Raw genomic sequence first — 13273 nt, forward strand, 5'->3', positions numbered from 1 at the left:
TTGCCAAAGAAAAGACTATGAGATGGAAAAGAAAAAACAGCCTATTCCTAGGCTAAACCACAATCTTCTGAAGACTGTAGTATTCTTTCTGGCCACTGTGTGTCCTCAGCGCCCCTTGCTTCACTCCAGTCCTTCCTCCCTCAAGCCAAAGTATTGAATGAGCTGTGGCACTAAGGAAGGGCCGCCCCTTCCTTAAACCACTGACCCGCCCTTCCCCCCCAGCTAAAACGGCGCCAAATGCGCCTATAACACGTGCACGCGCACCGCGCGCGCGCCCGCCGACGGGGGGGGGGTTGGGAGGAAGGGCCTCTCTGTTCCTGCAGCCGCAGGCCTGGAACACACGAGGAGGTCAGCGTTTTTTGCCTGCCTTGCAGGCATGAGGAAGAGGACTGGATAGAGCATCGCCTGGAGGCTTGCAGGTAAGCATAGCTCTCTGACACACACATACATTTGTACACAAAAGGCCCCACTCACAGCTTTTCCAACACTACCAGGGAGGTCACTTTTTATGGGGAATGATAACATATAGAGCCATCCTATCTTCATGATATGTGACTGGTTTGCCAGATGCAATGCATAACCTTAGGCATGTCCCCTGTGACCTCCCAGAAAAAACTTGCTAAGAGCCAAGTTCCGCAAGTTTTTCCCCTTACTTACCTGCTCCATGCCACAGGACTTTGCCAAGCAAGAGGCCCAATCTTCCCCCATCTCCGTGGGGATGTCTAGACCTTCAGGCCCTGGGAACCTTCTTCTTCCATGAAGGATCCACTGTCCTGGACCCATACAGCACCCTGGCAAACAGAAAACATTAGGCGCCCAAAGGTTTTCTAAGTTCTGGGCCCAGGGTCCAGCTCTCTTAAAAAGAAAGCATTATGGGCTATACCCCAAGGGTTTGGGGTCCGGTTACTGACCACTTTAGCGCTCAGGCTTTTTTGGACAGAACCGGTAGCTCACCTAATCCCAAGGATGCGGAGGCAAGCTAAACCATGACTTAGGCTGCATTCACATCTAGACGGACGAAATCGCGGCGTTTTGTCGCCGCAAATCGCGGTAAAAATAGCGGCGTTTTGTACCGCGATTTGCGGCGACAAAACGCGGGTATTGTCCGCCTAGATGTGTCCCAAGATGACCCCCTCTATGGAGATGATTGCCATCTCCTAGCCGAACGCTCGAAGACGCCTGAAAAAAAGGTCCGGGACCTTTTTTCACGCCGCAGGCGACAGGCGTCCGGCGTTCGGCGTGGAGATGTGAACCATCTCCATAGAGGGACATGTATTTCCAGCCCTCTGGCGGCAGAGGCGTAGCGCTACAGGCGTAAAAACGCCTAGATGTGAATGGGGTCTAACACCTAAGACACTGGCGTAAAAACTGAGGTACTCCTCCTATGGGAGGGGGTTATATAGGGAGGGGCATTTCCTGTTTGAGATTGCCAGTGTCAACACCTGAAGGTACTCCATATAACCCACATAGTAATGAATATGCTGCTCTGTGTCCCGTGATGTACGATAAAGAAAAACATGTCTCTTTGCAATAGAGAGCTGCCTGCTCTCAGTTTATGAGAAGTTAGGTTTAGTTCCACTTTGATCATTCAACTCTGCATGCAACAGTGATCACATGATCAGGAACAATTCCGACTGGTTTCCAATTGTTAGTATGAACTTGAGTGATAGCGTTTGTCCAAAGTGTCAGCGAATATTGAATAGGACGACGGTTATTAATGGGGCATCAAGGAGCGTTCATATAGGGTTTGTGAGCGTAAAGAGGCTAGACACCCAATTACCAGCTTAAATTGTTGGTAAACATGCAGAAAATATATATAAAAAAAAATTGACTTGCATTGTTTTTTTTCTTTCACGTAAATATTTTTTTGTTCACTTGCAATACACCTCTGAACTTGCTGGAAAATTTGATTCTTCATAAAAAGAGTGAACTACCTAGCACAGTTCCCTTCCCTCCTTACATGGCTTAGGCCCCTTTCACACTTGTACGACTTGTCCTGTGACTTGGGACATGCATAGTCATATTCCACGATTTCCAATGTGTACCATTCAGATTTCTGCGACTTCAAAGTAGTCCCTGCCCTTTGGTGCAAGTTTGATGCGACTTAAAGTCCATAGACCTCAAGATTACACAGGCATTGCATCTAGTCACAAGACTTTCAAGTTGCAAAAGCGTGAAAGGGGCCTTAGCCCTCTCCTTTCCTTGGAGTGTCTAATCATTCGATGCTGACCCAGCTACTCACTACAAAACCTTTTATGCAGCTTCAAGGGAAGGGGTAAGCTGAAATGCTAAGGCTCGGTTCACAATTGAAGCCGCCCCCAGTACAGCACAACTTCAATTGAAATTAATGCAAGTCGTTCCAAAGTTGCCACCAAGTAGTGCAGAAACCTTTTTCTAGTTGGAACGCCTTGAGTCGCTCCGATTAGGATTCCCTTGCACTGAATGGCAGCATGTCCATGTTTACTTTAGGCCGTTTTAACGAGATTTGACACGTCAAATCGCCATCAACTGCACCATCCAAATGGGTACGATGCCGCATTGATTCCCAAAAGTAGTTTCTGTACTTTTACTTGCACGATTTTAAATCCGCCCTCAATGTGAAAAAGGGCTAAAGGCATATCACTTGAGTGACATCAGAGTCCGCAATTGTTTTGAAATCAATGGTCTGGAGGCAGGGTCTCTTTAACCACTTAAGCCCCGGACCAATATGCTGGCTAAAGACCCAAGGGGTTTTTAAAGTTCGGGACTGCGTTGCTTTAACAGACAAATGCGCGGTCGTGCGACGTGGCTCCCAAACAAAATTGGCGTCCTTTTTTTCCCACAAATAGAGCTTTCTTTTGGTGGTATTTGACCTCTGCGGTTTTTATTTTTTGCGCTATAAACAAAAATAGAGCGACAATTTTGAAAAAAATGCAATATTTTTTACTTTTTGCTGTAATAAATATCCCCCAAAAACATATATAAAAAAAAAATTCCCTCAGTTTAGGCCGATACGTATTCTTCTACCTATTTTTGGTTAAAAAAAAAAAAAAAAAAAAAAAAAAAAAAATCGCAATAATCGTTTATCGGTTGGTTTGCGCAAAATTTATAGCGTTTACAAAATAGGGGATAGTTTTTTTTTTTTTTACTAGTAATGGCGGCGATCAGCGATTTTTTCGTGACTGCGACATTATGGCGGACACTTCGGACAATTTTGACACATTTTTGGGACCATTGTAATTTTTCACAGCAAAAAATGCATTTAAATTGCATTGTTTATTGTGAAAATGACAGTTGCAGTTTGGGAGTTAAACACAGGGGGCGCTGTAGGAGTTAGGGATCACTGTGTATGTGTTTACTAGTGTAGGGGGGTGTGGCTGTAGGAATGACGTCATCGATCGAGTCTCCCCTATAAAGGGGATCACCCGATCGATGCGCCGCCACAGTGAAGCACGGGGAAGCCGTGTTTACACATGGCTCTCCCCGTTCTTCAGCTCCGGGGAGCGAACGCGACGGAGCGGCTATAAACAAATAGCCGCGCCGTCGTCCCGGATCGCTCCCCGAGCGGACCCGACCTCCGCATGTCCCGGGGGGGGGGGGTCCCGATCGGACCCCCCACCCACATCTAGCAGAGGACGTACAGGTACGTGATTGTGCCTGTCCGTGCCATTCTGCCAACGTAAATGTACATGAGGAGGTCGGGAAGTGGTTAAAGACCATTAAAGTAGTTGTTACCTCTCAAAATAAAAACAAAAAGAAACACCCCCCTCCCAAAAAAATAAAATGCTCCTGTGCCTTTAAGGCACAAGGTATAGCATACTGCTTTTGCCTAATCAATTGTCCCTTTGATTCTCCTACAGTACCTGGTTGATTCTCCATGGTCCTGACTCAAAGCTGTATTCAACATTTCAAAAAAAAAAAAAAAAAAAAAAAAAAAAAAAAAAAAAAAAGGTAATAAAGTCTTTGGAAATTATTTTTTGTTTTTAAAAGTCTCATATTTTTCTTCTTGTAGCTGCCCAGTTATTTTGTCCTCAGAACTTACCCATTAAAACCAGTAACAATCTTGAGTATTCTATCCTTCATCTCATCAAAGGGGATATATTCCACATTTGGATTGGGAGGACCTCTGGGCTCTGGAGCAGCTGTCCGGAAATCATCCATAACCTTCTCTAGCTTATACATGAAGTAATCCTTAAACTGGAGCCATTGAACGCTATAAGAAAATAAGTTGAGGGAAAGGGTTAATTAAAAACACATTTAAATAAAGTCACAGTTTAAAAAGTAAAATGCATCACATTTCCCCATGTCCTACAATAAAGATCTATGCCAACCCAAGTTTCAGAAGCCCTCTTTCCACAAGAAAAATAATGTATAGTAAAAAACACACACACACACACGGGGATCTCTGTAGGGGCAAACAAAAAGGGATCAACCTCCTGTGCATTTATTTTTTTGCACTGGAGCCTGTAAAAGCATTGTACCTGCGATCAGCAGTGGATGGGAGCAATGCTAGGATCCTGCAGACACAGTACACGGTCTGCCAGTACATCTGACACTTAGCTTCAGCCCTGGTTCATAGATCTTCACTATTCAGCCAGCCCTGCCTGGTGTTACACAGCCTTTGCAAAATAAAGTCCCAACGTGATTCAGCACCCAGTGCACATACCAGGCAGGGCCACATAAAAATCTCAAGTATTTGGGAGTTAACAAAAGCAAAATAAAAAATGTCACTAAAATGAAGTAGGTTCTTTAAAAGCGGAGTTCCACCCAAAAATGGAACTTCTGCTTTTTGGAAACCCCCACCCCCCCTCCGGTGGATTTGACACCTTTCGGGAGGGAGTGCAGCAGATACCGGTGTAATACAGGCATTTTGCTCCCACTTCCAGGCATAGATACCCGAGCAACTCGCGGGTATCTACACCACTTCCCTATCCCCCCGCCGTCTTCTGGGAGACACACAGGTCCCAGAAGAGAGCAGGGACCAATGGCGTTGCACATGTGCAGTAGAGAACCAGGAAGTGAGGCTGCAAGGCTTCAATTCCTGATTACATTACCGAAGATGGCAGTGGCAGCATCCGAGAGATCGATAGGCTTCAGGTGGCGACTTTGCGGGCACCCAGGACAGGCAAGTGTCCTTATTTTAAAAGTCAGCGGCAAAAGAAAAAAAAAAGCAGTTTAGGTGGACCCCCGCTTTAAGATTTCAGTGATTTACAGGTTACCACTTTAGATGTAGAGAGGTCGTCTAGTGCTAGAAATACTGCCCCTATCTCGACGTTTGTGGCGATAACTCCCATTTGTGGGATGAACGCTGTTTGCGTACATGCACGGTCAACTTTGCACGTTAGCATGGGGCACTTTAATTTTTTTTTTTTTTAAGACTTGCTTCAAAAAAAAAAATTGGATCACTTATTGTGGTCAGAAGTAATTATTGTTTCGATCGGTTAATAACTTTGCAACTTGCATTTTGGGCAGATTGAAAAAAAAAAAAAAATTGCTGCAAAAGACGCATTATATGCTTTTCTGCAGCTTCTAAAACTGAAGTATATTGAGCCAAAAAAAAAACAAAAAAAAAACAAATGCCACCGTTTTGCCCTTTCCAAATATGCAGCAGCTGAAAAAAGCATAGATGTGAACGTGTCCCATAGGAAAACCATGTAAAAGAACTGTAGTGTGTTTCTGCAAAAAGCAACAAAAAAAGGTGTGACCCAGGTCCGAGATGTTTAGTAACATAATGGGATTTAAAAAAAAAAAAAAAAAAAATTGTACAAAAAGAGCAAATCATTGCTACTGTAAGGGGGTTCATTTTTTACTGTGGGACCGTGAAAGTAATATTTACAGTAGCGATGTGCTCTTTTTGTACCATAAAGGGATAAATTTTTTTTTTTTACAGGCGAATTATAACCAAACCACTCTCCATATTTCAGCTTCCACCTATTGAGCCTTAACCCGTCCCCTCCCCCTTTCTGCTAACCTAACCGGTGTATGAAACAGATATATATCTGCTCCAGGCATGTGATCCGGCTCCCGTGTCAGCCGGCGCAGCTGCAGGGTGGAAGAGGGCATGCCAACAACGGATGGGCCATCGAAGGCTTTGGGCGATGTCACGGCTGCAGGCTTCGCTAGCCGCCGTTGAATCGCTCTCTCCTCCAGCCTGCACGACACACGGGACCATGTGACCAGAGAGGGTTGAAAATTCACCTGTGATAAGTGAGCAACTCTGTACAGATCCGCCATTACTGATAATCTGACATAAAAAGTCTGATGATCTCATTGGCACTCTGGTTAATATAGCACACGCTGTCCCCCCTTTAAGACCACGAGAGAGTCGAAAAGGGTCTACTGGTGTGCTTTATTTATTTTTTAACCCCCATTATGTTACTGGCCGATAAATCGATGAAAAAAGTAATCGATTAGTTGATAGAGATACACACACACACACACACACACACACACACACACACACATAGTACTGGGGTGATGCCTGGTATAACCACCCAAAGTCCAGCAACGTACGGGTGTGTTGCTGGTCAGGAAGTGGTTACTCAGACCTTTAAAACCCAACTATCCCTTCTGTCGAGTGCCCCCCAGGCGAGCAGCTTGCTATGGGGGCACCCAAGTCACAGCTCCCTGTGTCCATTCAAACAAGGACCAGTGACCTGGCTCCCTTGCTCTCCTCATTGGCCGACTGACTGATTGGCAGCAAAAAGCGCTAGGCTGCTGTCTCAGCCAATGAGGGGGGTGGAGTCCAGGGCAGCCGAGACTATGCGGCAACATCGCTGAATCTAGGAGGGACCTCAGGAAAGTGTTAGGGAGGCTGCTGCACACAGGTTTTTTTATCTTGATGCATAGAATGCATCAAGATAAAAAACCTTCTGCCTTTACAATCACTTTAATCAAAAGCTGTTCAACAACTTAGTTTGGTTTCTTTTTATAGCAGCTACAGCCCATGTAGTATAAAGCCAGTCCCCTGCCAGCACAGCAATTGCATAGTGGGACCCTTACATTTTGTTTCAGAGAACAAAGAAAAAAAAGTCATGCATTCTACATTGTGGAGGAAGGATACAATTGGCTGTCTGAGTACCGTCAACGGTCAGCCTTCTTCAAAATGTGAAGTGTGCATAAAAAGCAGTGCCGTCAGTGAACTTGTATGCATCAATATTTACTTCGGGTAGTCAGGCTCTGCTAAAAGGAAACTTCAAGACATTTGTTAGCGAAGTGCTGCAGACGATGCTCTGCAAAACCTCCGCAGCACCCAGCTAGCTGAACTCTGGCACTCATGACAGTAGACATTGTGGTGAGGAAATTCCTGGACAGGATCCAGGGCAGAAAGTTTTCCAAAACATTTCACTATGCGATATCTACAGCGAGAATTCCAAGCTGCGATGTGAGCCAATAGTCACTATACCAAATACAGTAAACAGCTACACATTTATGTAACCTTTCAATTCATATATTCTATGAATCCCACACTTTGTTCTTGGGGGTTTCTGAAGTTTTAATGCCCATGCACACTGGGTGTTTAGCCCCGGCATTTAGGTCTAGGCAGAAGCCACAGGTGCACAGCCCAGCCCCACGCTATGAAAGGCTGAAAGCTGCTGCTCCTGGAATGTCTGCCTAACTACTTCTATACAAAAAAAGGGGGGGGGGGGGGTCAACATTGACACGGAGGGCAACTGTGACATAATGGAGGGGTAACAGATATGCAAGGGGAACACAGGGCATGGATGTAAGAAGAGGACTTTGAAACAAGTGTGTGTGAGATGAAAAAGATCTGAGCCATAGGAAAAATGTGCGATTCGGACCTCGGTGAATTTTAATTCAATGCCCCTGCTGTAAAGCAAAACCAGGAAACAAAAATGATGATCCAAATGCTGCAGCCTAGCAGTTAAGGGCAAAAATCACTAATACAGAACTGCGAAAATCTTTGGCAGGTAAAGCAGTAAATATACAGCAGATAAAGTATTGAACACGTCCCCATTTTTCTAGGTAATTGGGTTTCTAAAGGTGTCATTGACATGAAATTCTCACCACGTTGGCAACAACCCATGCAATCCATACAAAGAAACCAAAACAAATCTGTTTTATTACACATAAATTAGTTTCTAAACAGAATAAACCAGGAAAAAAAAAAAAATAATAAGTATTGAATACATGAAGAAAGGGAGGTGCAAAAAAGGCATGGAAAGCCAAGAATCTATCAATTAGAAAGCAAACCTGCCCCCTGTCATTGCAAATTAATATCAACTGGTTCACTCTCAACTGATAGGGATAGGGATTCCCCAGTCACTTTCTCCACTTCCCCAGCTGCGCTGAAAATGAATGGAGATGAGACAGCAGCTACTCTCCATTCATAAACTGAAACATAATCACAGGTTACAATGTTTCAGTTATGTGAATGGACAGTCAGTGATCACTGACTGTTCATTCTTAATGAAAAGGAGCCGGGTTTACCGGCTCCTACCTCCGCTCTCCATTTTGACAGATCGAGGAGAAGGGGCAGAGTTGGACAGCAGAATAGAGGGGGCCCTAGAGGAGGATACGGGGACAGTCAGCGGTGATCGGTGCAGTGGGGCAGTTACAAGCAAGCACCGATCATCACCCTGTATAGATTTCACAAAAGCATCTGAAAGCCAGGGGGAATCGGCTGTCAGACTTTAGTGCAATCTATACAGGGGTGATCAGTGCTTATAACTCCCCCCCGCCGCACCGATCATCCCTGACTGTCCAGGTATCAGGTGATGCATGGGTGCATTTGCCCGAGTACAAATAATTTGGTAATTTTTTTTGGATTTTGTATGAAGCATTAAATACATTTCAGTTTGCGTGTTTAATACTTTTTCCCTGTGTCATTCCATTTTCATACACAACCTAAACTTCTGAACTTATTTTTTTGGGGTCTTTGTATGTATGGATTGCATGGGTTGTTACCGACATGGTGAAAACTTCATGTCAATAGCACCTTTAGAAATACCTAGATAAAATGGTGACTTGTTCAATACTTATTTTATCCACTGTATGCATGTTCAACGGTCTTTTAAGCCATTTGTGTGGAGTGCCACTTGAAGCCAGTCTAATGCTCGAGATTATTAGGCGAGACCAACAGAAGGTTTCATAACACATAAACAGCTTGTTAAAAGGTAAGGGAGCATTTAGTTTTAATGATCCGTGCACCACTCTGTCTTCATGGGTACATTTGTAAACTGCTCTAGTATAACTGGGTTTGCATCAGCTGTTCGCGAACAAAACTTACTTTATGTCCAAGATGAGCCACAACTGGATAATGAGCTTTTTATGACTTTTTGGGAGCATTAAAAACTGCTGCAGTTAAAAGGGGCACATAAAAAATGCTCCATCAAGAGTCACACGGGACCATGAATATGCCTGGCAACATTGCAGGGGAAACCCCAACCAAAAAGTTAGGAGCCAACCAGCAGGTTTAGTCTAAATGTCCCCCCCCCCCCCCCAGTGTCTCCACCACAATATCGTCTGGACTAGTTTCACTATCCACACAGCAGTCCCGGGATTTGAAAACCACACTGACCTTCCTCATTTCCTAAGGAAGCTGTGATTGACCGAAGCAGGTCTGATTGGTCAGCGTCAGCAAGTGGCCACGCTAACCAATTAGAACCGTTCTGTAGAAGCATCCCCAGGAAAAAAGGGGAGCTAGAACAATGTGATTTTCAAATTCCAGGACCACCACAACAGACTGTGTCATCCACTGAGGTAAGTGCAGCGAAGACTAGGAGTGTGGGAACGGTATAGGGTAAGAGGCTACTAATAAATCCATAAATGAATGGGCTGCCAATGCATTAGAATGCAGCCAACATTGGAGATGCATTATTATTTTTTGAGGTAGCGCACCACAACACACAAGCATTACATTACTCTGCAGTCTATCAGCGAATGTTTATCACAACACATAGGTGTTGTACTTCTGAATTTGTACTTCTGTTTGAGTTGTTACAAAACACTGAAAATAAAAAGGTTACATTATTCCTGCAGGAACAAGTGGAGAACACTTTGAGCCGCTTGCGTTTATGCAACATTGGCTCTGTTCTGTGATAACTGTATCAAATCAGAACACATCACAGCTGTGACTGGCTCCATGCTTCTGTACAGCGGATGTCAGCAGGCTGAAAGCTTTTGATACACTTTACATAGTTAGTTTGGGACAGCTTGGCCCAAACTATGTCCCTCGCTAATGTGAGGCCGCTGGGCTACATACAGCACGGTGTTCCAGGTTGGAGCTTTATTCAGAAAACATTACAGTCTATCCGATTGGCGCTCAGCCAGCCATTCAGAGAAAGCAATGTATTCTAGTAATGAATAGTCCGAGGTTGTAACCTCAGCCCACCTCTCTGACTCAGCCAATCAGAGCAAGCTTTGCATTCATCTATGACTGGCTGAGCACCAATCAAATAGACTTTAATGTGTTCTGGGTATGAGATAGGAAGTGTCGGCCCGGAACAGTGCGGAACGCTGCATTTAGCCTCAGCTGCATACAATTCATACCGCACATCCAGAGGCCTCGCATGTTAGTGAGGGATATAGTTTGTTTGGACCAGCTGTAGGACCATACCCTTGGATCTGACTAGTGGAGGATAAAAAAAAAGTGCTGGAGGAGAAAGAATTCCATTTAAAAATGGGATAAATGCACTGTATGACCTTTTATTATGTGGGGTCATACTTAAAGCGGAACTCCACCCAAAAGGGTAAGCTAAACTTGTTAGCTTCTACCCCCTTCAGTGCCACATTTGGCACCTTCCAGGCTACAGTATTTGTAGCTGCTGACTTTACATTTTTTTGGTGGGGGGGGGGGGGGGGGGGACTCTTCTAAGCTTAGTATACAAGGGCTAAATGTCAGACGACTTTGGCCGGTTCAATAAAAAACAGCAGACATTCGGCCCTTGTGTATGGCAGCTGGCTGTTCAGCCAACTTCTGTTGGGCGAGCATGCTGGAAAACCAGCAACCGATCGGCTCCCGGTCAGCGGTCCAAGCCAATGGCTGAAAGCGCTGACTAGAGAGTGTTCTGGCGGGGGGAGTGCACAGAACACATTAGAACAGCAGGGGGAGATCGCTGTACCAACATCAGATTGTTAGTACAGCAGCTCTGACCAGAACAGTTTTCATTCAACACGCTAGTGGTGGTGTGTACTAGGCTTTAAAAAAGGTGAGCACGCAGCCAGTGTTTGTTATTTAAAAAAGGAGGCTGGAAGAGCGGAGTGGATGCGCTATAAAAGAAAAGGCAGATTCACGTGTGCATCACTAAAGATGATACAAGAAAGACTATTTCATATGGAAAATTCTTTGTGCTTGCACATCTAATTTATATATATATATATATATAAAAACCACACACAAACCAGGGCTGTGGAGTCGGTAGATAAATGTTTAGACTCCTAAGGCTTCATTTCCACTGACGTTTTTACAGCCACTTTTCTGAGCGTTTTTTTACAGCTTAAAAACGCCTGTCCATGTTATTCTATGGCATCATGCCCACATTGACGTTTTTGAGCTGCAAATGGCATAGGCGTTTTTGAGCTGTAAAAAAAAACGCAGGACCAGGGCGTTCTGAAGCTCCAGAGTAGAGCTGTAAAAACGCCAGACGTTAAAAAGCGCTCAAAAACGCGCAAAAACGCGACCGCGGCATTTTTAAAGCTGCAGCTCACAAAATTTTTTTTTTTTTTACAAAATAAACATGGACAGGCGTTTTTAAGCTGTAAAAAAGCCTAACAACAGTGGCTGTAAAAACGCCAGTGGAAATGAAGCCTAAATGTTCCGATTGTAGTAGGAGTCAGTGCATTGTTTGCTTCCTCCGACTCCAGCTACCCAAAATTTCCTCCGACTCCACAGCCGCACACAAAACACAGAGTTGTGATCTACACCTGATTGAGAGCGATCTAGATATATGCAGGTTGAGGGAATGAGAGATTTCAAAGGGGAATCCAACTGCACGATACATCTACATTGAAACCAAGCAACTCTACACAAATTAGGCAATTCCGTATTCAGAGGATCGGGACTACGCTGGATGATATTTTATTCCTTTCATCTGCCCACTGAATACAAAATAGATTACCTAGTCTCTACCTATGACAGAGACTGCGTGAATTGCACAGAACAGAGGTAAGGCATACATCTGTCACTGAGCTATGCCCATCATGATAAACATACAAAAACTTTAAGAGTCTGTGCTAAAATCTTAGCAAGCTGCAAATGTAACAACTTGGGAACATCTCTTCTCTGACAAAGTGATTAATGAAGTCTGTGTAATGATCAAACTATGGTTTGGTGAAAGCACCAACAGTGAAGCAATTCGGCAGGGGCTTGCTGGAGGTAATGAACAAGTGTTAAAAGCAATGAGGGTGTAACTGCAAGACAACTTTCTCATGGCGCGGGTTTTCTTTCCCATCGTTGTCATGAACAGCAGCAGCTGTGGATCTCACAATGCGTCAAGGCAGTAGGAGCACCAGGCCAATAATGCTGGGCACACCGGATTTCATATTTTTGAGCAATCACAGCAACACAATTTATAATTTGAGGCCCTGTCTACGTGAATAGTGTTTCAATGAATTGGTTAGGTAAGCAGTCACTCACACTACATAGTTATTGGTAAATTTCGATGTTCCGAGAATTTTTTTTTAAATGCATACTTGGGATCCGTTTTTACCTACCAAAGGATTTGCATTTCAGACCATCCAATCCTGAGAGCTACACAGGAACAGCTTTAATCTGGCAGGGCAGACCACCTAAATGTATTCTGCTGCAGTTAAAGTGGTTGTTAAAGCAGCGTTCTGCCTGATTTTTTTTTTTTCAGCAGCTACAAAAAAGTGTAGCTTCTGACTTAAAAAATCAGATACTCACCTGTCCCATGGTCCGGGGATGCGGGCATACGAAGCCCCGCTCCTCCACAGCGCCGGCATTCTTGCAGTGGGCGCTTGGCTGTGGTTTCACAGCCGGGCACACACTGCGCATGCACAAGCCACGCTGCGCATGGCCAGGCAAGCTTCTGGGACCTGGGTCATGTCTCAGAAGATTGCAGGGAGGGGGGACAGGTGAACTTCCGGCGCCACAGAAGGAAGCGAGAGCTGGATGCCGCAAAAAAATAAATAAAAAGAAAAAAAAGAAGAAAGTAAGGGTCTGGAGTTGGACCAGAGGAGGGCTGTAGGAGAGGTGTGAGGGCCACATGAAATGGCTTGGAGGGCCGGATTCGGCCCACTTGTGTTTGACACCTGTGATTTAGAGAATCTGGAAAAATATCTGTGTTCAAGAAATAAGGCTGAAAAGCAATAT

General features: G+C 44.6%; 1 protein-coding gene across 1 annotated transcript in view; it reads right to left on the reverse strand.

The window, feature by feature from the left end:
* The window catches only part of PPP4R2 (protein phosphatase 4 regulatory subunit 2), a 56156-nt gene that overhangs the window by 18674 nt on the left and 24209 nt on the right, over positions 1-13273 (reverse strand). Inside the window, exon 3 of the mRNA XM_040359063.1 lies at positions 4022-4192. Within this exon, the coding sequence (XP_040214997.1) occupies positions 4022-4192 (171 nt within the window). The remainder of the gene's footprint in view (positions 1-4021; positions 4193-13273) is intronic.

This window comes from Rana temporaria, chromosome 7, assembly GCF_905171775.1.
Source record: "Rana temporaria chromosome 7, aRanTem1.1, whole genome shotgun sequence".
In the NCBI taxonomy this organism is placed as follows: Eukaryota; Metazoa; Chordata; class Amphibia; order Anura; family Ranidae; genus Rana; species Rana temporaria.